The sequence below is a fragment of the Alligator mississippiensis genome, chromosome 3 (assembly GCF_030867095.1).
Source record: "Alligator mississippiensis isolate rAllMis1 chromosome 3, rAllMis1, whole genome shotgun sequence".
NCBI lineage: Eukaryota > Metazoa > Chordata > Crocodylia > Alligatoridae > Alligator > Alligator mississippiensis.
In genome coordinates this window covers 150,141,257-150,167,572 of record NC_081826.1, presented here as the reverse complement: position 1 = coordinate 150,167,572, position 26,316 = coordinate 150,141,257, and the positions used below count along the sequence as shown (strand labels likewise).

Genomic DNA, 26,316 nt, shown 5'->3' with positions numbered 1-26,316 from the left:
CAGCACTGGCCGATATGGCTGGTGCAGCCATCAGTGTCAGCTATAAAAATCTTTATTGGTGCACCCCTAACACACACACACACACCCCCTCCCCACTCCATACTCCAGACGGTAGGGGCTTTTCCTTGCTCCTTCCCTGCCCCCTCCTCTTGAGAGAGAGAGACAGAAACTTTTCCCACCTCTCTCCCCCCCCTCCCTACCCCCATTTTAGGAGATGGGCAGTTTGCCTTTTTTTTCTCCCTCTTTGCTCCCTTCCCCTCCCCGCTCCCTTCTAGGAGACAGCTTTTTGCCAGCTCTTTGCCAGCTTTTTTTAACATAGCCAGTTCCCCACGCTTTTTTATGGGGAACTGGCTATTTCACAAGAGACTGCCAGTTACACAATTTCCGTAAAATCATGTATTTGGTAGGTCCCTAACCATCAAGGACAATGGATTTGTTAACAGCTCTTAGCTAATTCAGATCTGAATGGCCACCAACATCACCATTTCCAGGAACAAATGCAAAACACCAACCTTTCCTACAGCAACAGGTTGATAAGTTAAACAAAACAAATTTACTGTGTGCCCTTCCCACCCATTCTGGGATAGAGAGCCTCCAAAAGAGCAACCTCAGATAGAGCAGGTGTTATAAATATTGTAAATGGAAGAGTATGAATGTCCTAAAAGCTACCTCAGTCTAGACAGAAGAGCCTCTTCATATGCTCCCAAGGTAGAAAAATAAGCACTGAGTTTAACATTTCAAAAGGGACAAGGATTTTGGTTTCTGAACTCAAGGAATAAAAAAGCAGCACCAAGCACCTTCCCTCTTAAGATGAACCTGTTTTTAAGATGCCTGAAGCTGAGCACGCAAAAATTGAGAGACACATTGGTTAATTACAATCTTGACCTTGTTTATTAGCACAAGGAACACAGTAAAAATGTATTCAACCTTTTTTCAACATTACTTACGTTTTAGGAATAGTGAACGATCACCTGAAGATATAGTTTTCAGCATTGTACCAGGCTCCCTCTTTGAGGTGGCGTTGAGGCTACTGAAAATGTCTACGGAACAAATGAAGAGGAACTGTTTAGACAATGTCACCAGAGGAAGTCTATATTTGCTTCTGATAAATGGGAGTATTACCAAAAAGCCATTTTTCCCGCTTTCCTGTAAATTTGACAGCAACCTGAGCAAAGGAATGCTTCACATTTTCTTCCTGTGAGGTGACTGGCCATCTTGATATCTTTATTAGTGAAAGGAGAATTCACTTTATACTAAAGTCTATTTTGTCCCCTCAGTTCATTTGACAACACGGACAGGTGGAATAACCAATATAGCCAATCATAGGGCACCTGGCATATAGCCTAGTCCACTCTCTGGTTTCTGTATGCCAAGAAAAAATGCTTCAAAGAGTGAACCCTACAGACATGGTGGACTGCAAAACAAAATGTTCCTGGAAAGTTGGGGCAGTTTCAAACTGACCTTGATTGAACAGGATTTAGGTGGAATTTAGGGGCCCAAGTCACAAAGGGCGATCCAAATCAACCCCTCACAGCCACTACAAAACTACTTCATTAGATGCTTCCATTCTGGCCTGAGAAGATGCTGGAGGTTCCTCTGCAAACTCAGAAATGACCCAGGGCAGCCACCTGGGTGCCTAACTCCCACCTAAGCTCTATTACAATCCAAATTGGTGCTGTGAAGCACCTACAATACATCTAAGTCCAAACTTCTTAGGTAGGGACAGAGCACACCTAATGGTTGGTGCTGTGAGAATGCACACAACTCAATACAAAACACAGCCAATGGTGATAGTGCCTATGACGGGCAAGTAGGGGGGTGCTCCTGCGCTGAGCCACCCACCTCACTGTGCCTGACCACCTTCCAGGCTCCAAGTGCCTCCCTGGGGGTGCCTCACGTCTGGCCCCTTCCTGGAGCAAACCCACTAGCCTGGGGGTATCACTGCCACCACCCAGGGTCTGGGGCGATCTTGGGTGTGTGCCCCCTGGGAAACACAAGCCTAGTGGCCCTTGAGGGTACTTGACCCACCTCAAGAACTTGGAGTGCTTCCCTCAGTCTGAAGCACAAACAGTGGTCTTAGTCAGCTGAAGCAAGGGGACCCCAAGGCATAATCTAGACCCACTCCCAATAAGTCTCCCACGCTTGGTACAAAGGAGAACTTTATTAGTTACAAGAAGTAGGTTTGGAATAAGGTACAGGGTAGAGCAATATCAGAGAAATCCCATAGAGCAAACTGGCATGGCTGGGTAGCCTTTGATCACACCTCTGAGTTACTGCAAGCTATAGATCTAGTTAGATCTCAGGTGGCTTACTCACAAGTATCATCCAGAGGCAGGTGGAGATTCCCTCTGGAGGCAGGCAGTTCCTTTATCATTAATTTCAAGAGAGCAAGTTTCAGATGGTCCAGCTCTTCTCTCTCTCTGAGTTTTCATCATGGCACCACTCCTCCCCCTGGGCAGTCCTGAACTTATATAGACCTTGTGACCTCATTTACCTGGTCCAATGGAGGCCAGCACCTGTTGGCTGCCAGCCCACCAATTTGAAATGCATCACTGGTTGCCGGGTAGACTGGCATTGCTCAGAAGAATAGGGAGCCCAAGCCCCTCACCCAGGTATGTGATGCCAGTCACGTAGCCAAAGGGAGCAGGTTACCCTCCTCCCTCAGGAATGTATCCAGCTCAGGTTACAACTCAGGGTTACCTAAAGAGCCCATGGGATGTCTGCCCTCTACAGGGACCATGTTAACCAAATTGTCACATAGCAGAGTTTTTGGGGAGAGACAGAGGTGGCCTTCTGCCAGTGCCCACCTTTTGCCCAATAGTCTATAAGTAAGAACACTTGCCCAGGAAGTCAAAAGATATGTGTTCTAGGCCTGTTGGGGTTCAAACCCGTATCTCTGGCATCTAAAAGGACAGTTTGGATCTGATCCATCATGACTAATGCAAAGATACTGCTGGCTGCAAAGGCAGCCACACAGGCTGTGATCATGCAGGCTCATGCGGTTTGTGGCACCACAAACCGTACATGTTGTATGTTAAATTGCGCACAATGCTAATTTGCAGTGCAGGGTCAAAATTTGCTACTGGAATTTTCCCAACAGCAAAAATAAATCCCGGAAAAAAGGTGGCACAAAGCACACAATAACAGCATGCGCTGGGACAAACACAGAGACGAGAGACCCTGCTCCCCCGTCTCCACATGCTGTGGAGCTCCCACACTGAAGCACACTGAGCCCCAACCAGCCAGGAAGTGGCATGTGAAGATAGGGGAGCAGGGAGCCCCCTGCCAAGCCTGCTGGTTAGTGCCCCACTGAGGCACCCTGTGCCCCAGCCAGCCACTCCCACAGCACACGGAGTCATCAGAGCAGCATGCCAAAAGCCAGGAGGAGCTGGGCACAGGTACTTTGCCCAAAACGGAATAATGTGTCCTGCAACAAACCACGCATGCAGGGGTATGCACTGTGGCACAACTAGCAACACAAATTTGTTCTATTATTTATGCCACTGCAAGCGCACATCCCAGCTCATCAGGATGCGGCCCCAGGATGATTAATCAGTTGCTCCACTGGACTGTTAATGAACTTCCAGGAATCCCAACTGTTTCCAACATGCTCATGTTATATCCCTCTGTATTTGACTCAGTGGGAGCATCTACACAAGATGCTTAACTTCACATTAGCATAGTTTACTGTGAAGTAAGCATGTGCGTCTACACATGAACATGCTTACTTCACGGTAAACTTCCTTAATCCCCAGTAAATTCCCCACAGGAACCTGGGTGGGAACTATGTCCCCCTGCCCTCGCAGCAGGGAGCTCCAAGCTCCCTGCTCCAAGATCGCAATCCCAGATATCTGGGATATCTCCCAGATAACGGTCTCCCAGCACTAGCCCAGTGATCACAGAGCTGGTGCTGGGAGCTCCCTGTTGGTGGGGGCAGGGGAGCCTGCGCTCACAGAACTGGGTGGGGAACAAGCTCCCCAACCTCCATCAGTAGGGAGTGCTGGCTCTGCCACCACGGGGCCGATGCTGAGAGATGCTTATCTCCCAGCCCAAGCTCCACAGTCACAGGGCTTGGGCTTGAAGACCCTAATCTCCCATCTCCCCGCTGCCCAATTGTGATGGCGGAGTGGGGGCTGGGAGATAAGGATCTCCCAGCCTCTGCTTCCCGATCACAATCTTGGAGTAGGAGGTTTGGAGTTCTCTACTGCCAGGGCAGGGGGACATAGTCCCCGCCCAGGCTCCTGTGGCAGAGCCTGCCCTGGCAGACAGCACCTCATGGAGTCAGGGAGATATCTTCCACCACCTGGTGGATGGCTAACCGGGAGCAAATTATTTTCCTGGTCAGGCATCTACGCGAGTGCTAAGGTGCCATTACTAATCCCAAGTAAATTTGCTACTTGCATTTGGAGGGAGCAAATTTACTCAAACTTATTAGGGAAGTTTACTGCAAAGTAAGCATGTGCACATATAGACACACTTGCTTACTTCGTAGTAAACTATGCTAATGCTAAGTGCCTCGTGTAGATGTGACCCTCAAGTATCAGAAGTAGTAGAGCTTTGTTAGCACTGTATTGCACCCCGGCTACGCTAGGATATATGAACTTATACTGCCTGCACTATTCAAATTAACTTGTTCGGAGGTAACTCAGGTACCTCTGCACAACACAGCCTTAGGCCATGTTGACTTGTGCAATATTCCATATCCAGAATGCCTCTCCTTAAAAATGTACATGAGCCACAAATAACAAAAGAAAATACAAAGAAGACCTACATGTACAAACATACTGAATACTGTGGGAATATTTGTTATTGCACTGCTATCTAAAGGACATTACAGAATATAACATTCTAGTAGAGCACTGGCATAGGAGTTATGGGGGCCTCTTTGATTTCAAAAAGGGTAAGTACCTCCACAGTTCAAAACCTGCAGCCTGTAGCAAATTGGCTATAAATTAGGTATATCATTACTGAATCTTTACGCTTTTGTGGACAAGGATTATCCTCTGTTTGAACAGCACAGTACAAATTGGCCCTGGTCCATGTCTCAGGCTCCTAGGTGCTATAACAGCACAGTTAACAGTAAGAGAATGGGAGACTAAAACTCAGTAACTGGACACTTCCAAGACAGTGGCAGTGAAAAAGTAAGACAAAAATGGCCATGAGCTCCAGACTAGTAAAGATGTAAAAGATACTCTGGGGACTTGATTCATGGAGAATTTTCACTGACATAATGCTACTATGTCTACGTTCAAGGCATTCCTAAATGAGGCTAAAGACAACATGCAAATGCAATTTAGCATTTATATGCCAGCTGCCATCATGACCAACACTGGGCATTAACTCAGGGATCTGCAGAGCTAAAACGTATGAGCTGATACAGCTCGAGTAAAGATCCAGGCCTCTGCAGCTAGGAACTGCAAAAATACACACATCCTCTGCAGTGAGGCACAGAAGGAAACCTGTAACCAATGCACATGCACAACTCTTGACAAGTGCAAAGGAATGTATATCAGAGGGAATAACCTGAACTAGTTGTGCACCTTAAGGAGGTTTAAATTAATGAGCAATTCAGGAAAAATAGGCCATAAGCATACACACACTGTGCATGGTTTGGGAAATGAGGAACCCCAAGGTGCTTTTGAAACTTACAGGTGCAGGACACTGTGTGTCTGCCTGACAGCACAACTGAGCACCAGTAGCCAACAGAAAACACATTGACAGCAAGAGGCTGCAAAATGCAGAGGCTTATAAATAAAAAAAGCCCTGGTGCACTGTGCGACGTACCTTCTTTAAGACGAGCTTCCAGTGGTTTACTCACAACTGACTGAAGAGCTGCTGCAAAACACTTGAAGTGGTTCAGGACATGCTCAAACGATGGAGGCACCGGGTGCCACTGCTCGGCTGGCATCCTATGGTCCTGCATTTCTTTCTCCACTTCTGTGTAGTCCTGAAGATAAGTGGATATATGTATATTGTACACACACACACAAAAGAAAAGATTAGTCACACTATCTACAGAAACATTATAACAAATCTCCCAGGTGATTTATCACAGAAGTCAGAACTAAGGGCAGATGGAGAATGCAACAATACCTCTAATAACTGAACAGGATCACTTTGCTGCTGTATCTGCCTAAGTTTACCAGAGAAGTTATCCAGCATTTTAATTCTTTCTTTACAGGACTCTGCCTGTTGACTGTATGCCTGAAGAGCTTGCTGAGTCTTTTCATCTAGGTAATTCTTTGTCAAGGTCTCCTCTTCATCAAGCAGTACCCGGAGTTCAGTGAATTTCCTTGACAGCCACACTTTACTAGCTGTTGTGTGTGACTATAAACAAAAGTGAATTGCAGACACAGTTAGAGCACAAACACTGCAGATGTTACTTTTCCACACTTTTAAAGTGACCTTCCCAAAATGTTTCGCTGATGGTGTAGCATTCAATTATCAACTGGCATTTGCCAAATATGATCAGGAAATGGCCTGAATGCAGAGAACTATATTTGTGTAAGGTTTTCTAACTGTTGAGCTTGTCGCAAGCTGGGTCAACACGTGTCCCCCCCCCGCCACCATGCAACAGCTCACCAAAATTCCCTATGTGGGATGGGGCCGCGGGTGAGTGGGGAGTAGTGTTCAGGAGCAGGACAGGCAGGCGAGGCCACAATCACAGGGCCAGGTCGCAGGGTGGTGACAATGCGGGCCTGGGGCAGATCCATGGTCCACTGCCCGCATGCCCCTGAGACAGACACAGGTTCTGCAGGCAGGGGCACATAGGGAGCAGATCACAGCTCTGCCCCAGGTCCCAGCCCCCGCGCTGTCACCACCCCAAGATCCCAGACCTGGCCCCAGACACAGCTCCCAACCCAGCTGTGGCCCCACCCCATCTTCTTGGCCACACACCCTACCTGCACAAGTCCTGGCCAGTCTCCATGGAGACCCCAGGATTGCAGGGCAGTGACAGCATGGGGCCAGAGCAGAGCCGCAATCCACTCCCTGCCCACAGAACTGGGGCTCCTTGCCCCAGCCCAGCCCTGTGCTGTCACCACCCCACGATCCCAAGGTCTCCAAGAAGACCGACTAGGAGCCACTGGGGCAGGATGCACAACCAGGATGGGCCCATGGGCTGGTAGGGAGCTGCATTCAGGGCCAGGTCTGGGATTTCAGGGCAGTGACAGTGTGGGGCTGGGGCCAGGGCAGAGCTGTGATCTGCTTCCTGCACATACCTGCCTGCAGAACTCACACCCATCGCAGGGGCATGTGGACAGAGGATCACAGCTCTGCCCCACACCCTGGCCCCGCACTGTCACCACCTGAATATCCCGGGGTCTCTCCAGCCCTGCCTGGCAATCTCGCTCCCAGATGCCACTCCCTGCCCACCCACAGCCTCACCCCAGCCACCCAGGTGAGCATCCTGCTCATGTGGGCTCCACCTCTGGCGGTGGGTGTGAGATGGATATGCCAGGGTGCCTGGGTAGCAGGGTTGGGGCTGGCAGCTGTGGCAGCCAAAAGGCACCACCGCTACCCAGGCTGCCAAGAAAAGGAGTCTGACAGCCACGCCACCCCAGCTGCACTGTACGTCTGGTGGTGGCAGATCTGGCCACACTCACTACAGCCTGCCTGGGCTGTCCCCCATGCCTGGGCTAGGTGGGACCAAGGAACCTGCCACTGGCCAGACAAAATCCCTTGGCAAGACAAATCTGGCCTGCAGGCCATATTTTTCCCACTCCTGCTGTAGAGATACTGCCAGTGAAGCATGCACACTCCTCAGAGCAGGAACCATTTTCCTGTATACAAGCTGGACAGGGCCAAGCTCAATGACAGCTCTCAGTAAGAGCTTGGACTCAGGAGATTAGACCCTCATGTGATGGGTGTCAATGCAACTCCATTAACATCAACAAACTATGTCCATTTACCTCAGCTAAGGACATGTATATTGTTTCCTATGCATAAGCAACTATTTTAAGAGAAGAAAAGACTTTTTGTGTTATCTTTTATTGGACCAAATGTATAGTTGGGAAAGCTGTTGGACAAGATTTTGGGCATCAAGTGCCCCTTGTTAGGAAGCCTGAGAGCTTGCCCAACAGCTCTCCCAACTATACAGTTAGTCCAGTAAAGGGCAACACAAAACATTCTTGCTCTCATACATTTTTCTGAACCATTAGGTCAACAACAACACTCCAACCCTGACTATTTTAATATAGGTCAGCCAGGTATGTATGTTCCCATCCCACCCATCATTGGCTGGCATATATAATGAAACCAAGGCCAGGTCATCTCTTTTAGTGGAAACCTATTCTCCCCCACATCTTAGCTAACAGGATGTGCTAGGAAGAACAGGCATTATACTTGTTCTGCTGTGAATCTGACAGCTGCACAATGGCTGGACAGGCACCGTGGTTCTCTGTGTTAGGTAGCTGTTAGTTGTTATCTGGCTTTGAGGAGTAATACTGTAGAAAATCTAAATACAAATTTCACAGCAAGTTTTCTCTCTCTCTCAAAAGCCTTGCTTGTGCCTTTAAGCAGTGAGCTGTCTTGGCCACAACATGGGTTTTAATGGAAAGCAACTGTCTGGTTAAATGAATAAGTTTTGCTTTACCTCAAGATCAACAGAAGCTTGTTCAATGTGTCTTATGTTGTCAACTTCCTGCTTCTTTTTAATGTCTAGCTCCTTCAAGCACGAGGTAGCAAGTTCCTGTACAGCAGGTCAAATAAAATGACAAAAATCATACTGGAACCTAACCATGTCTGCAAATCAGCAGAAGACAGTATGAACATTCACTTTTCTTTTTACAGAAGAAAGGGTATTGTCAACAAATGTCTAGCTTACCTGTTTATACATAAGCACATTCAAATCAATTATTCTTGTTAACTAAACTACATATTTGAACATCCCATGGCCCATCTGTGGTACCTGGTGCTATTCAGAGGCATACAAGTCAATATCACCTCTTCAGGGTGATCCTTTTACCTCTCTGGCTGCTGCTTGAAAGAATGACAGTTCTGAAACATCAAAGCCTAGAGGGCTGGCCAAGAAGCAGCACTTCACTGTCTCCTAAGCTACTAAGCCCTGTCCCAGGTCTGCTTGGGGCTTAGCCTTGGAAAAGGCAGCTTATCACACAGGCTATGAAACTCTCAGAAGTGTTCACTGTCTGACCATTTGAGTGACAATGCTGGGTTCCAGTGCTCTAGGTGAACTGGGTTTGACTGGGGAACACTGGCCAGGACTTATCTTCTCCCAGCTAGACTCTGGCAATGTTCTGTCCATTAAACAGCCTGATGGTCAGGTTGACAGGGCCTAAGCACAATTCCTCCTGCCACACCACACTGATGGCCAATAGAAAGCAAGAACTCATATCCACAAATACTACTCCATTCAAAAACAATGAAGCCAACAAGCAATTTATTGGAGCACTGAAATAGTCACCATGGTGCTACAGAATTGGAGGGACCAGACGTTGCAGTGCTTCCTGCAGTCAAGTTTGCCAACCTACTGAGATGCCAATGAATCCCTCCAACCCCTCAGCTTCCGGGACATATATAGAATAGTAGAGCCTAGTGAATTATTTCTGTTTCCTCTTTGGGACAGCAGCCCTTCATGGCATCAATGTTTGAAACTGCACAGGACAACAGACAGATCTGGGAGGTGCTGTCATGCAGAAACCCCACAGCTCCCATCAAATGGTTCAGTGATCCACAGGTAATTCAGGCCTGGCTATCCCTGCCTGGCAGGGCTCCTAACCAGACACCAGTCTCCCCCTCTCCCCTTTTTCCCCATCTCCCCTTTTCAGTTCTGCCACTGAACCCCACAATGCTTCCAAGAATTTTGGAAGCAACTGGTTTGCAGTGTCAAGAATTTATGGCAGGAAATCTAGAGAAATGCCATCAAAATGGACTCCATTTTGCATGGCTGAGGACTGTGCTGCTACTCCCTGGGTAACATTTTCCAACCTGGATGCCTAAATTGGGGTTCTTAAGTCTGTATGAAGATACCTCAAAAGTGCTAAGCACTCAGCTGCAGAGGCCAAGGGAAAGTGCTTACCATTACTGGAAGCCAAACCACTTACTGAAATAAAGTATCTTGGACTTTGGAACCCAACATCTGGCACTCAGTTTTAAAACTCTTGCCTCCACAGGATAAAGGGCAAGAAGTCCTCTTCAATCTGAGATGGGGGGAGTGCTGAAAGGGTAATCTGCCTTTAAACCATTCTTGCCCATGCCTGGGGAATCTCTTTTGGGTGTTCTCTAGGAAGGGAGCCATTTCTCCTGCTCAAACTCCTTAATTCCCATAGTGAAAGTTGACCCACTGACCCCACTATGGTCCTCCACCACAAAGAGGTTGTGTGTGCAGCAGTTTCTGAAGGCAGTGTGTTTCCTTACCAGCACAGAGATGTGTGAAAGTAATTGTCTTCTTGAGCTTGAGGAACAAGGGGTCTTGAATGAAACCTACCCACTACATGCTCTGCCCTCAAACCCCAGGGAACAACCTAGCGGTACCTCCAAGAGGGAAACACCACAACGCTTCCTCTCCTGTTTGTCATTAAAATACCCCAACCCAAATGCACTCCCCAATAGCCCCAGTGCTACTCAAGGATTTACATAAGAATGTTTCTACCATGCTTCTGCTCACATCCCAGAATACTCCTGCTGGCATGGCCTATAACCATACTGCTTTCCAAAGGATTGCTAAAATACTGCCAACACTATATAGTAGAGGTGCACTGATATATCAGTCCATAACAGATCAGCACTGATAAAAGAAAAATTAACATTATTGGCAATCGGCTTTTTTTGGCCCATGTAATAAATGTCATCAGTAAATGCCATGTACACGCGCAGCCAGTAATGCAGCCCAAAAGTTTGGAGAGCAGCATCCAGTCGGTAAGTCTGTGGGGGATAATGGGACATGGGGCCCGGGGGGGGGGGGGGGGGGGGGGCAGATCAAGGCCCCCATGGTGAGGGAGGGAGTGGGGCAGGGGCAGTCATGGCCCAGCCAGGGTGGATGTGGGCATTTCATCCAGGGCATATGGGGGTGGGGAGCAAGGGGTGATTCCCCGCCTCTGTGTACACCCCTGGGGGAGGCATGGGGGGTCATGTGCCCTCTGGATGTGTGCACAGGGTGAGGGCAGGCTGCCCACTGCAGGCTCAGGTGCTATGCTGGGCTCTTCCGGGTGGGGGAGGGGACTGGGCTGGGGCTGCACTCGGGGTGGGTGGCAGCAGTGGTGGGGGTAAGGGTGGCTACAGAGAATTTTGGGGTGGCTGTAGCCCTCCCCCTGTAGCCACCCCTCCAAACGCTGTCACTGCCCACCCCAAGGGCAACCCCAACCCAGCTCCCTGACTGGGAAGAAGTCGGTGCAGACCCTGGACCCAAGCTTGCAGCAAACAGCCTGTCTCACCCTGAACACAAATCCAGGGGGCACATGCCCCCCATGCCTCTCCCAGGGGTACACACAGTGGCAGGGAGCTGCCCCCCACCTCCCCCACCACCCTGAGTCCCCTGGATGAGCTACCTGTGGCCCTGCCCCACTCCCAGTAGGATTGCATTCATCACTCTGGCTGGGCAGTGCCTGCCCCTGCCCTTGCCTCCTTCACTATGGGGGCCTCAATCTGCCTCCCCTCCATGTCTTTTCCTTCCCCTCCACTCCTTCCCCCCACAACAGACTTACCAGCAGGGAGCTGCTCTCCAAGCTGCCAGGCTGCATATCAGCTATCAGATCAGTATCAGTTGGTATGGCTAGTTAATAATCAGTCATCGGTATCAGTAAAAAAAATCTTTATCAGTGCACCCATACTATATATGGTAATAGCCTAGGGTCCCCATCCCCCATTCCTTTGGAGAAAGGCAGCAGAGGGAAACTGGCTCTTCATAAGCAGGAAGCCAGTTGTGCTCACTTTAGCCCTAGAAGTATACAAGTAGCCATGCTAGAATCAGGCAGCAAGGAGCAGTGCACTCACGAGGGCTGGGTCTAGGCCACAGGTCATAGGCCAGAGGGACAGGCCCACGTGTGTGAGCAAGAAAGGCAGAGTGACCACAGTGGTTGAGAGGGCCCAGAGGGGAGAGTGACCCGAGACAGAATGGAGCCAAGTACAAGTCTAAGCAGTGGCAACCATGCCTGAGGGACCAAGTGCGAGAAGTTCATGTCAGGGGTTTGGCAGGTATGGAAGAGGCCCAAGGAATCTGTCCTGAACCTTAGGGGAGTAGAGTTCAAGTGACTTATTCATGCAGCCAGCCAGAGCCATTGGTTGGAGTCCACTGGGGTCAGGCAGACCAGCTGTTTTATGCATGTTGAGCTACAAAGGGGACTGCTGAGAGGGTACCCAGAAAGTCAGGCTTCTGAGGAGGCTCCAGGGTGTACAACACACCACCCAGGACAGAGAGACAGAAGGGCTGAGAACTTGGACTGAGATCACTCCAGAGAACAGTCACACAAAGGCAGAACTGTGGAGGGCCTCAGATGTCGGACCTGTACATGTGGAATGGCTGTGGGAGGACCAGCAGGGTGCACTGACTCACCCAGGCGATGGAAAGAACCTGGAGATGCACAGTGAGGACAAGCAGAGCTCAGCTCCCACACAGACTTGACCGAGAGCAGCACACCAACCTGAGGAACTGCATTAATGACTGTAGACTCCTCCACAGAGAAAGATAACATGCAAAGCATGATTGGTGACACGAGATAATGGGAGCATGCAGCCCTCCCTTCACATCAAGGTCGCATAGCAACAGAAAACTTCTACCCAGGAACTTTCCAAGGTGGCTTTGCCTGCCTTCTCAAACGAAGAGAAAGCAAGCAAGCAAGCAAGCTGGGACAGGCCCTAGGGCTCCCGGGTCTTGAATGCAGTCTTGCATGCACAAGTGAGTAAGACCACAAACTCCTATGCTGGAAAATGCTACTTCTATTGACATTTCTGAAATGCCAGGAAAAAAGCAAGCAAGCAGGAAGACTAGGTGACTTTCGAACTCTGCAGCCACTCCTCCCAGCACCACCCCTGCCAGCTGCAAGCACAGCTCTGACCCAGCTCCCCAACCGAGGCTGGCACTGCCCTCAGCCCTTAATGGTCAGCCCGCCCTCATCCCGCACACAAATCCAGGCAGGTAGATGCTCCCCATGCCTCCCCCAAGGGTCTGTGCAGCAGTGGGGAGCCGCCCCTCCTTCCCCCACCCCAACAAGCTGCACGCAGCTCTGTCCTGCTCCCAGGGGCATATTCACTGCCCTGGCTGGGCAGTGCCTGCCCCTGACCCACTCCTTCCCTCACTATGGGGGCCTATATCTGCTCCCCCATGCCCCTTCTCTTTCCCATGCCCCTTACCCCACCACAGACTTGTCAGCGGGATACTACTCTCCACACTGCCAAGCTGTGCTCCTGGCTGCCTGCATGCTGTGCTGTGCACATGCATGGAGCATTTATCAGTGATACTATCACCTACACCAGCCAAAAAAAGCTGATCGATAAAACAAAATTTAATATTATTGGCAGTGCTAATCCCATATGTGACCGATATATCGGTGCACCTCTAGGCACAGGTGTAGCTGATAGCTTTCTTTCGTGGAGAAAGATATGGGATGCCTAAGCCCGGTCTCCAACTACCTTCTCCTGTGAGTTTCCTGTCTTGACTCTGGTTCGGATTGTCTCTCCTGACTCTGACTCAAATAATGAGATTAATTGATTATTGACTTTGTTTACTGTTTGCTGTTTGGATAATTGGTAACATATACACTGTATCTCTTCTTTTATTACCTTGTGATTATATCTGTTCCAGCTTTATTTTTATTATCCCTTATCTTTTGTTCCATCCCCTGTTGTTCTTTCAGTAAATCCTTGTTTTATATTTTTAACTTTCAATCCTGTTTCCCTGTGTATGTGCCAACCTCAGAGAAAGTTATGCTGGCCATCCCATTTCTCAGGGTGTAGCGAGGCCCGTGCTGAGAAAGAGCCTAATGCTAACCTAATACCACCTACTCTCCACCCCAGTGAGTTCAAATCCTAAATTTTCCCCTGCTACAATAATGCAGCTGGATATGTACCATGTAGGCATGCAAAGTGAAATAGGATCTGGTCCTCTAGTCCTACGAGCAGCTTGTCCCAGGGGACAGGACTGCCTTGTCTGAAAAAGATCTGTCTACGTATAGTTATCTTGCAACAACACTGACATAGTCGCATCTGTTTCTGGGCTGACCTGGCTGTAATCCACCACCTCTCTGCAGCTACACAATGCCCTCAGTAAAGTGGTCAGGAGAACCCCAGATCTCTGCTGACTGGCTCCCTAATGTGAAATTTAACAGTGCACAGCACCAATCAGACAGCCAGGTGCTACCTAATAACAAGCTCTAGGAGCTGAGTGGCATTCCTTCATCATAAGGGGGAAAAGTGGACAAAGATCTGCCATCTTCAGGAATACCTAGGCTGGAATCCCAGAAATGAGAGTAAAACAATTTTGATCTGTACTACTAGAAGTCCTATGTATCAGCTGCCTATTGGATCAGCACCAATAAAAGGAAAGTGACATTACTGACTATCATTGACTAGATTGTTTTGGCCGTTGTAGCCAATTATGTTTACCAATTACTTGTACCTTCTGGACAGGGCTCTGGACACCTGGGTTCCCTTTCCCCATCAGGGCTGGGGCCCCCAGACATCTGGGTTCCCTACTGTGAGCTCCCCCGCCAGGGTGGTGCATGGGATCCAGGGCAGGGAGGAGGATGGAGCCATAAGCAGCTCATCTAGGAGGTGTGGGAGGGGTGGCTTCCTGCCAAGGTGTGCAACATCCGTCCCCAGGGGACACATGGCCCCCCAGATTTGTCCTCAGGGCAGATGCAGGCTGCTCACTGTGGGCTTGGGGCTCTAATCCCTGCTGCCTTTCTCCCGGGAGCCCCACACCGGATGTGCGCCCCCTGCCCACCCAGCAGCAAGTAGGGGCAGTGGGTTGTACCTGCCGCTGCCAGGTGGGCAGGGGGTGTGTAGCCGATGCAGAGCTCCCGGGGCAAAGGCAGCAAGGTGGAGAGCTCTGAATCCGTAGTTGACAGCCTGAATCCATTATCACCCTGTTCGGCTCTGCTTCAGCATGGTGGGGTGAGGGTGGAGGAACATGACAGGAAGGAGAGGTGGTCATGTGTCACCCTACCCTCAGCCCAGCCAGGTCTTGCCCTTCCTGAGGCTGGATCCATTCAGCCTCCCCCATGGAACATGGGGACTTGCCCTGCCCCTGGCAGCGGCAGCTCCAAGAGGGGAGCTCGCCGTGACCCCCCCCAGCCTCCGGGGGCACATGGTGTTCATGCCTGGGCTCCAGCTGTGGGGAAGGAATGGTCCTGTTTCTGCAGGCCTGGAATAGTCCTGTGTGCCTGGCCTGGGCAGAGGGAGGAGAGCAGAGAACCTGGCCCAAAGACCAACCTCTATCCTAGGGAAGGTCTTGGAAAAGATTATCAAAGAAGCCATCCTTAACAGACTAGCTGAAGGCAATATCCTGAGGGATAGCCAGCATGGGTTTGTTGCAGGTAGGTCTTGCTTGACCAATCTCATTTTCTTATGACCAGGTGACCTACCACCTGGACAAGGGGGAAGAGATTGAAGTTGTATATCTTGACTTTAAAAAAGCCTTCGATCTGGTAACCCATGATCACCTGTTGGCTAAACTGGCTAACTGTAGCCTCAACCTCACCACAATCCGCTGGCTGGGGAATTGGCTCCACGGTAGGACCCAGAGGGTGGTGGCTGATGGGATTCAATCGTCTTGGTGCGTGGTCACCAGTGGGGTCCCTCAAGGCTCTGTCCTAGGGCCTATACTATTTAACATCTTCACCAATGATGTGGGCACTGGTGTCAGAAGCAGACTGGCCAAGTTTGCCGATGTTACCAAACTCTGGGGTAAAGCATCCACACATGAGGACAGGAGGGTGATCCAGGCAGATCTCGACAGGCTCATGAAATAGGCAGATGAGAACCTGATGGTGTTCAACACCAAAAAATGCAAGGTTCTCTATCTTGGGAAGAAAAGCCTGCACCATGCTTATCTGGCTAGCACTATAGACGAAAGGGACTTGGGGGTCATCATTGATCACAAGATAAACATGAGCCTTCAATGTGATGCTGTGGCTAGTAAAGTGATCAAAATGCTGGCTTGCATCCATAGATGCTTCTCAAGCAAATCCCGGGGCGTCATTCTCCCCTTGTACTCGGCCTTGGTGAGGCCACAGCTGGAGTACTGCATCCAGTTTTGGGCTCCTCAATTCAAAAAGGACATGGAGAAGCTTGAGAGGGTGCAGGGGAGAGCCACGCGCATGATCAGAGGTCAGGAAAACAGACCTTATGATGAGAGGCTGAGAGCCATGGGACTCTTCAGCCTGGAAAAGCGCAGGCTCAGGGGTGATGTGGTGGCCACCTGTAAGTTTATCAGGGATGCTCATCAGGATCTGGGGGAACATCTGTTCACCAGAGTGCCCCAAGGGATGACAAGATCGAACGATCACAAACTCTGACGCAACCAATTCAGGCTGGACATAAGAAAGAACTTCTTCACTGTCCGAGCCCCCAAGGTTTGGAATAGACTGCCACCGGAGGTGGCTCAAGCACCCACTTCGAACGCCTTCAAGACAAATTTGGATGCTTATCTTGCTGGGATCCTATGATCCCTGCTGACTTCCTGCCCCTGGGGCAGGGGGCTGGACTCGATGATCCTCCGGGGTCCCTTCCAGCCCAAATGTCTATGGAATCTATGAAATCTATAAATAATGGTTATCGGATCAGCATCAGCCAATATGGTTGGTTAATAATTGGCTATCGGTATCAGCCAAGAAAATCTTTATCAGTGCACCTCTATTTACTACTGTGGGAACTGAGCAGTGAATAATAACTGCTTATTACTATTCTTGCTTTACGTAATGGGGACCTAGAGCAGGGGTGGTCAATTATTTTGGCTGGTGGGCTGGTTAATTAATTTTGGTGACCTGCCCCTTGACAGGTGCCCTGCCCCCTGGTTGCCATCTTGAAATCGTAAGTCTCACCCCTAACCCTTAACCTTTGCCACTGGAAGTCCCTCCCCTTGCCCCCAGAAGTACTCCAGGGGTGGGGGTGTTGCCATCTTAGAACTGGATAAAAACCATATCATATGCTAAAAATCAAACATAGAATCATAGAACCATAGAAAATTAGGGTTGGAAGGGACCTCAGGAGGTCATCTAGTTCAACCCCCTGCTCATAGCAGGACCATCCCCAACTAGATCATCCCAGCCAAAGCTTTGACTAGCTGGGTCTTGAAAACCTCTAGGGATAGAGATTCAACCATGTCTCTGGGTAACCTGTTCCAGTGTTTTACTACCCTCCTAATGAGAGTTTTTCCTAATATCTAACCTGAACTTCCCTTGCTGTAACTTGAGACCATTGGTCTTTGTTCTGTCATCTGCCACCACTGAGACCAGTTTAGCTCCATCCTCTTTTGAACCCTCCTTCAGGTAGTTAAAAGTTATTAAACCCCCTCAATCTTCGCTTTTCTAGACTAAAAAAGCCCAGTTCCCTCAGTCTGTCCTCAGAAGTCATGTGCCCTAGCCCTTGAACCATTTTTGCTGCCCTCCACTGGACTTTCTCCAATTTGCCCACATCCTTTCTGTAGTGGGGGACCTAAAACTGAACTCCAGATGTGGCCTCACCAGTGCTGAATAGAGGGGAATAATCACTCCCTTGACCTACTGGCAACACTGCTACCAATACAGCCCAGTATGCTGTTAGCTTTCTTGGCAACAAGGTCACACTGCTGGCTCATATTCAGCTTATTGTCCACTGTGACCCCTGGGTCCTTTTCTGCAGAGCTGTTGCCCACCCAGTCAGCCCCCAGCCTGTATTGGTGCATGGGATTGTTCCATCCTAAGAGCAGGACTTTGCACTTGTCCCTTGCTGAACTGCATGAAATTTATTTTAGCTTAATCCTCCAATTTGTCTAGGTCACTCTGAAACTTAGCCTTATCCTCCAGCGTATCTACTACTCCCCCCCGCTTGGTGTCATTTGTAAACTTGCTGAGGGTGCACTCTATGCTATCTTTCAGGTCACTGATGAAGACACTGAAAAAACTGGCCCCAAGACTGACTCCTGGGTCACTCCACTTGATATTGGCTGCCAATTAGACATCGAGCCATTGATTACTATGCTCTGAACTAAATGCTTCAGCCAGTTTTCTATCCACCTTACAGTCCATTCATCCAGCCCTTACTTCCTTAGCTTCCCTGCAAAAACGTTGTGGGAGACCGTATCAAAATCCTAGCTAAAATCAAGGTATATCACATCCACCAGTCCCCTTGCATCCACGGAGCCAGTCATCTTATCATAGAAGGCAATCAGGTTGGTCAGGCATGACTTGCCCCTGGTGAATCCATGCTGACTGTTCCTAATCACCTTTTTCTCCTCCAAGTGCTTAGAAATGGATTCCTTGAGGATCTGCTCCATGTTTCGTCCATGGACTGAGGTGAGGCTGAGAGGTCTGTAGTTCCCTAGATGCTCCTTTTTCCCTTTTTAAAATGTGGGCACTATGTTTGCCCTTTTCCAATCATCTGGGACCTCACCTGCTCGCCACCAGTTTTCAAAGATGATGACCAGTGGCTCTGCAATCACATCAGCCAACTCCCTCAGCACCCTTGGGTGCATCCCATCTGGCCCCATGGACTTGTACAAGTCCAGCTTTTCTAAGTATCCCTTAACCTGTTCTTTCACCACCAAGGGCTGCTCCCCTCCTCCCCAAACTGTGCTACCCAGTGCAGTAGTCTGGGAGCTGACCTTGCCTGTGAAGACTGAGGCAAAAAAGGCATTGAGCATTTCAGCCTTTTCTGCATCCTCTGTCACAAGGTTGCCTTCCCCATTCAGTAAGGGACCCACACTTTCCCTGATCCTCCTCTTGCTATTGACATACTTGTAGATACCCTTCTTGTTACCCTTCATATCCCTTGCTAGCTGCAACTCCAATTGCACTTTGGCGTTCCTGACTTCATCCCTGCGTGCCTGAGCAGTGCTCTCATACACCTCCACAGTTATTTGTCCAAATTTCCACTTCTTATAAGCTTCCTTTTTGTGATTTAGTTTACTGAAGAGTTCCCTGCTAAGCCAAACTGGTCTTCTGCCATACTTGGCAGTCTTCCTGAGCGTTGGGATGGTTTGTTCCTGCACTCTCAGTAAGGTTTTTTTTTTAAAGTACAGCCAGCTGTCCTGGACTCCTTTCCCCTTCAGACTGGCTTCTCAGGGGATCCTGCCCATGAGTCCCCCAAATGAGTTGAAGTCTGCTTTTCTGAAGTCCAAAGTCCTTACTCTGCTGCTCTCCATCCTTCCGTTCCTCGGGACCCTGAACTCTATTATCTCAAGGTTACTGGTGCCCAAGTTGCCATCCACTACTACATTCCCCACCGATCCTTCCCTGTTTGTGAGCAGCAGGTCAAGAAGAGCATGGCCACTATGTGGCTGTTCCAGCACTTGCACCAGGAAATTGTCCCCAACACTCTCCAAAAACTTCCTGGATTGCCTATGCACAGCTGTATTGCCCTCCCAGCAGATGTCAGGGTGATTGAAGTCCCCCATGAAAATCAGCACCTGTGATTGAGAAACTTCCGCTAGCTGTTTGAAGAAAGCCTCCTCCATCACTTCCTCCTGGTCTGGTGGTCTATAGCAGACCCCCACCATGACATCACCTTTCCTCATTGCTCTCCCCTCTGACCCTAACCCAGAGACACTCAACAAGCCTATCTCCAGTTTCTGAGCAATCATACAGCTCTTTTATATACAGCGCATCTCCTCCCACTCTTCTCTCCGGCCTGTCCTTCCTGAACAGCTTGTACCCATCCATGACAGTGCTCCAGTCATCTGAGCTATCCCACCAAGTCTCTGTTATTCCAATCATGTCATAGGTCCTCGACTATGTAAGGGCTTCCAGTTTTTTCTGCTTGTTTTCCAGGCTCTGTGCAGACACTTGAGGTAACTAGATGATTTCTCAGAAACTATGAAAGTACCTCCCCTGTTGCCCCCTCCTGCTTGCTCTTTCTCCAGGTCTTCCACTTCCTCACTTACCTCAGGGCTTTGGTCTCCATCCCCTGGCAAACTTAGTTTAAAGCCGTCCGTCCTCAGTAGGTTAGCAAGCCTGTCTGCCAAGATGCTTTTCCCTCTCTTCATCAGGTGGATCCCATCTCTTCCCAGCAAGCCTTTTTCATGGAAGAACATCCCATGGTCCAAGAAGCCAAAGCCCTGCTGGCAACACCACCTGCGCAGCCAGGTGTTGATCCACAGCAGTGGTCACCAACCGGTGGATCTCAATCCACCGGTAGATCTCGGAGCTTCTTGTGGTAGATCTCGGAGCCTCTCGAAGTCGATCCGAGGCTGGAGTGGGGGGGGGGGGGCCGAATGCCCGTGTGCATGCATGCGCACGCCCCAGCCCAGTATGTCAGTCCTTGGGGGGAGGGAAGGGGCAGGGGCTAGATCGAGGACCCCGCAGTGAGGGACAGTGCCACAGAGGCAGAAGCAGGGGTAAGTTGAGTGGGGCCCTGGCAGGGTGGGACTTACCTGCTGGGGAGGTGTGCCCCCAAATAATTTTTTCTCCCTCTGCCTTGATCTGCTCCCCCTTCCCTCCCCACAGACTTGGTGGGGAGTGGGGGTGGCAGCGGCGCACAGTAGATCTTGGGTTGCTTTTAAATGCCAAAGGTGTTCTCTTACTGAAAAAGATTGGAGACCACTGATCTGCACGATGCACCTGCTCCTGCCTGGACCCTTCTCCTTGACTGGAAGGATTGACAAGAACACAACCTGAGCCCCAGGCCCCCTCACCCTTGCACCCAGCTCCCTGTAGTCACTTTTGATCTGCTCAGGATCTCCCCTGGCAGTATCATTGATGTCCACATGGATGACCAGCATGGGGTAGCAGTCAGAGGGCCAGATGAGTCCTAGTAATCGCTTCACGACATCTCGGATCCATGCTCCGGGCAAGTAGCAGACTTCCTGAGACAACAGGCCAGGTTGGCAGATGGCTCCCTCCGTCCCCCACAGAAGGGAGTGTCAAACCACCACCACCACCCGCTGCTTCTTCTTGGTGTCAGTCATCTCAATCCTTGCCACCTTGGTGAGGCCTGGCCTGGAGGTGAATATCATTGCTTGCTGCCAGAAGTCAAAAGCCTCCAGCTTCCATCTTCCTGGGAATTCATGTCCTCTCTCTTCTCTAGCGCTGCCTCTGGCATTTTTTCCTCTACAGTCCCAGAGTTCTCCTCCAGCATAGAATCGATGAACTCCTCATGGTGGAGGATGCTTCAGAGCCTCATCATCTTCTCCTGTAGTTCTCTTGCCTGTTACCTGAGAGACACCACCAAGAGGCACCATTCACACTGCAGGCGCTCCCTGACCTGGCCATAAAGGAACCTGCAAGCCACAGTTTCAAAAGGTTCCTTATTTTCCAGCTTCCTCAAGCCAAGTTGAAAGGCTCTCCCCTCAAAAAAAGTGGGGGCGGGGGCATGAAGTGGCCTAGGAACTGGCCAGTGAGCTGCCTGCAAACTGTTTACCCTGTTTGCAGCCCCTGGTCACTGGCTCCCTGGTCACCTGGGGGGTCTCCTTTTATACCCTGCTGGACCTGGACTACATCTACTATAACATATTTTAATTTTATTTTAAAAAATATTTTTGTCCTGATTTATGTGTTTTTGCATAGTGTACATAGAGCAGGGTCGGGCAATTATTTTGGGCGGAGGGCCAGTTACTGAGTTTTGGCAAGCCATCGAGGGCCGCATGACAGACAGCCAGGGGCAGATAAATATTTATTTTCTAAATTTTTTAGGGGCCTTGCGGGCCAGATAGACTGGCCTGGCAGGCCGCATCCAGCCCGCAGGCCACATTTTCCCAAACCCTGACATAGAGGCAATTGTATAATAGCACAAAATAAAGCCTTACTCTTGCATATTGTGTGTGGGGGGTGTTTGTGCTGGGTGTGGAGTTTGCAAGGGTGTGGGGGTGTGGTTGTGTATGGGGGGGAATGTGAGGGAAGGTGTGGGTGTGTAGGAGGTTGGAGGGTGTGGCAGTGTGTGTGTGGGCAGGGTATTGGGGAGGGTGTGGTTGTGTGTAGGGATGTGGGTATGTGGGTGTGGGGTTTGTGGGGAGGTAGGGAGTGTGTGTGGGCATGTGTGTGGGTGTGTGGGTTTATGGGGTGTGGGTGTGTGTGTGGGTATAGTGGGGTGTGCACCTGAGGGCCCACCTCATGCCGCACAGCCCCTGCTACCAGCAGCAGCAGTAGGTGGTAGGCCCTTGGGGTGTTCACGCCTCGTGCTAGCGCACAACTCCAGTCTGTTCTGGGAGCTGCATGTGGCGGCAGGGTGCAGGGCCAGCCTGGTCCAGCTTTATCATGTTGGGTTCCCCCGCAGCTCATGTGCAGCTCCCAGGACCCAGCCACATGGAGGTTCCCACATGATGGAGCCAGCAGCCTGGCCCTGTTCCCTGCCACTATGCGCAGTTCCTAGGATTCTGCCAGGAAGCAGGGAGAGGGGCTGAGGCAGCCTGGCTCCATTGCATGTGGCTTCCTGGGCTTCCTGCCACTTCCAGCAGAGTCCTGGGAGCTGCACAGTGTGATAGGGAGTGGGGAAGGCTGCTGGCTCTGTCTCCGGTGGCCTGTGAGTCCTGGGAGCTGCAAGTGAGCCATGGGGAGCTACATGCAATGGAACTGAGCCAACCTGGTGCTCCCCCCACCCTGCTGGGCATGAGCTCCACACTCTGAATCCATGCTCCTGCCAGCCCTGGCCCCCTGCTCCTGCCCAGCTGCAGCTCCCCCTGCCCACCCCTACTTCCCTACCTGCTGCCTAGAGCGCTGCAGCAGGGACAGGAGGAGGAGCTGCTGGAGATCAGGGGAGCAGAGCAGTTCCCCGAGTGGCTGCAGCAGCAGCAGCCCTGGCCAGAAGCTGTGCACACTGGCCAGGACCGGGGCTTCCTGCGCACAAGGGTGGGAGCACAGCACATGCTGCCCAGGGCTTGGCCCCACGTGGAGCATGGCAAGGGCAGCTGAGGGCTGAGCCAGCTACAGTTAACTGGTGGGTGCCCGCCCACGGACCAAATGAAATGGCCTGGGAGGCCAGATCCATCCTGCAGGCCATATTTTGCCTGCTCCGACTTAGAACTTCCAGGCCTTCAGAGGCACCACTCTTAAAACGACTCCATTACATTGGCCACCATTACACCATTTCCATAAGCAGAAAAAATTTGACCTCATGAAAGCCTCCAAAAACAAGGGAAAAGAGCCCAGGAGCAGAGGGCATTTATGGAACCAAAAAGGCATGGAGGCCACAGCGTAGTGGAGTAGAGCTTTGGCCTGGCTGAGCAAGCTGCAGAAATGGACAGGGACAGACAGAGAACTGATGCAGCTAACAACTAGGCAAGCATTTCTGCGAGGTCACCTCTGACTTCTCCCCAGTTTGGCACACCGCTGCAAGCACCTCTGCCTCAGGGGCTAGTGCCCTGGTTCCACGAACTCGGGAGCTGCAATTTGCCCCAGGAGGGACAGAAGAAGAATGTGTTCTGTGGATTGCACCAATACTACCGGGAGCCCCAGCAGGCAAGGCCATCACTGCTTCGCCTGAGGATTGATCAAAAGCAGCAGCAGCTCCAGGTGTCAACTCATCTGCCGCTTTGTTCTCTTGGCGCAGAAGCAAGTTAGCAACAGGAAGCTTTAGCTGGAATTCCTTCTGCGTAAATCACACTGATAGCACACTTGCAAAGACATGGGATTTGTGGAACAGGGGCCCTCAAGACGGAGCTTCCAGCTAACTTCTGCCAGACTTTCCCCCTTGCGCCACAGAAGCGATCCCACAATGCAGAAAGCCCAGCATAAAGGATCCTCCAGTGCTGCTGAGCATCTGCTTCAGAGTAATCACTCGGGGGTGGACAGTGACTCACAGTGAGTAAAGCTGAGTTGCTGTTCATGTCCATGCAGCTACCGCCTGCAGTTCACATGAAGCAGCTCCTTCGGGGGGTCCCTCATTGCAGATGGAGTCCTGTCAGGCGGGCGAGCTCCCACTAGTACGTTACCTCACATCTGCCTTGACCAGAGCCACCTCGGGCTGGGAGCACTGGAGAATCCATGTTTTAGCACCTTTTGAGGAGGTGGGGTTTACATTTGGAAACCCTTTCGGCCCTCCCTTCCTCCCACTCATCCATTTCCCTTTGCCCAGCTATTTCCGAAGAGCTCTGCTTTGAGCTACCCGCCTTCTCCCCACACAGCTTGATTTGTCTCCCTCTTTCCTGGAGCACCTGAGTTATCATCACGCTTGGCTCCGCGCCCGAAATGGGCTGAACTGAGCAAGCAGTAGCAAGTGGAAGCGGCAAAAAAAAAAAAGTTAAGATGTTTCGGTTTTGAAATCAAACGGGGGGGGGGGGGATCAGACAGCGCGGCAAGCAAGAAGGAGAAGGCGGCGGGGCGTCTTTTGAAAAGAAAACGGGGGTGAGGGGGGAGAAAAGTCACTTTGGAGTCAGTTTAACCTCGCCCCGCGCCCCTGCCCGGTACCTGGGTGCTGGCGGCGGCGGGCGGCAGCAGGCGGGCGCGGTGCGCGCGGTGGGCGCCGAGCGCGGGGCAGAGCGCGCACACGCAGCGACGGCAGTCCTCGCACCACAGCTCCAGCGGCCGCCCGGCGTGCGCCCCGCACCAGCGCCCCGGCACGGCCACGGCCGCCACCTCCGCCCCCGCCGCCGCCTGCTCCATGGCTGCGGCGCCCGGGAATCGAAACTGCGGGCGGGGTGCGCTCCCCGCCCCGCCCCGCCCCGCCGCCGCTCCTCAACCCGCGCTGCGGCGGGCGGGCGCCGGGGGTGCAGGTGTGTGGGGATCTGCGGGGCATAGATACATGCACACCACTGGAAATATCTGAAGCCCCTGGTTGGGGTGGAGGATGTTTGCCGGTTGTAGGGCCACTTACAGTTCTGGACTGACTCACGGATTTGGACTTGGTTTGGCTGGGAACACGAAACATTTCTTTAAAAAATAAAAATAAAAAAAAAGGCTGGACTGGGCCTGGCCTTTGGGTTCTGCCTCTATGGTTTAAAGTGGGGATGGTAGGTCTTGGGCAGCCTCCACTTCTCCAGACACTTGCCTGGGTTCAAGTGGGTTGAAGACGCATTCTGTCCCAAGTGCAGGAGTTGAGGACTTGGCACTTATTGTATGCGGACGCGCATGTGTGTAAGATATATAAAACATGCCCTTCTCTGGGTAATGCAGTGGCCATAAAGTAGGCCAGAGTCATCACAGACACAGCATCCAACATACATGGTGTGTCTACACGTGAACATTTAATGCGCATCAGCACGATTTAAGGTGCATTAATGGCACGTGTCTACACGTGTCCCCTTAACGTGCCTTACAAATGGCAAATGTTGGCTAATCCTGCCTAAATTTGATACCAACATAAAGCAAGTGTCAAATTTATGTGCAATTTGTTAAAGTGCATTAACACATGTGTCAACATGTTAAAGTGCATTAGTGGAGTGACTTTAGTGCTGGGCCTGCCCAGCCACTAGGGGGCCGGCCCGAGCCCAGCCCCAGGGCTCCTAGCTGGCAGCTTCTTCTCCTCCAGGGCTGGGCTGCTCTCTGGCAGCCCCTAGCTGCAGGCTATAAAAGCCTGCAGCCAGTTAATGCCTTGGGGCACACAGCACAGGGAGCGTGAAGGAGCCAGTGCTGTCTGCAGGAGCCCAGCAGCACGCATGTGCCCCCCCTCGACAGGACACAGGCAGCTTCTGCCTGTCCTGTCCCCTAGCTGGAGCTGCTCCTTGGCCACAGGTGAATGTTGCAAAGGGTTGCAGGCCAGTGCAGGGAGCAGGTCCAGCACATCATTCTTGTTGAGACCTGGCCCTGCCCATGTGCCCATGCCCAACCCGAGCACCCAGGGTCCCAACTGGACTTGGGAGGAGGTGCGCGACCTCATGGCGCTCCGGGGTGGGGTTGACATCCAGAGGCAGTTTGCATGGAGCAGACACTAGAACACCTACATTTATGAGGCCATATCAGGTGGGATGCGTGCACGAGGCCACTCCTGCTCAGTGTGTCAGTGCTGCATGAAAGTCAAGGTCTTGCAGGCACAGTGTGTGGCCACGACCATGTTCAGTTACTGATCCAGTCATTCTGAAGAGACCATGCTCTTCACGTGGGAGCTGGCCCACATTTTGATGCCATGGGAGCCAGGCTGCACCCCTGCAAGTGCCACTAGCAGGGGTGGCCTGCCCTTGCTTGCACCCTGCCCTGACACCTCCAGTGACATGTCACTGAAGGAGGGGACCTTGGACCTTCAGTGTCCCACCCTCTCCACCTTCCTGGCTGCTGCATCCACTGGCAGCTCTTGGAGCCC

At 51.2% G+C, this 26,316-nt stretch overlaps 1 protein-coding gene across 1 annotated transcript in view; it reads right to left on the bottom strand.

Annotated features, from left to right (window-relative positions):
• The window catches only part of TRIM14 (tripartite motif containing 14), a 32,940-nt gene extending 8,257 nt beyond the window's left edge, over positions 1 to 24,683 (bottom strand). The window contains exons 1-5 of the mRNA XM_059724518.1: positions 24,489 to 24,683; positions 8,594 to 8,689; positions 6,094 to 6,327; positions 5,785 to 5,947; positions 948 to 1,040 (exon numbers count right to left, since the gene is read on the bottom strand). Coding sequence (XP_059580501.1) covers positions 948 to 1,040; positions 5,785 to 5,947; positions 6,094 to 6,327; positions 8,594 to 8,689; positions 24,489 to 24,683 — 781 coding nt within the window. The remainder of the gene's footprint in view (positions 1 to 947; positions 1,041 to 5,784; positions 5,948 to 6,093; positions 6,328 to 8,593; positions 8,690 to 24,488) is intronic.
• Positions 24,684 to 26,316: the final 1,633 nt, after the last annotated feature.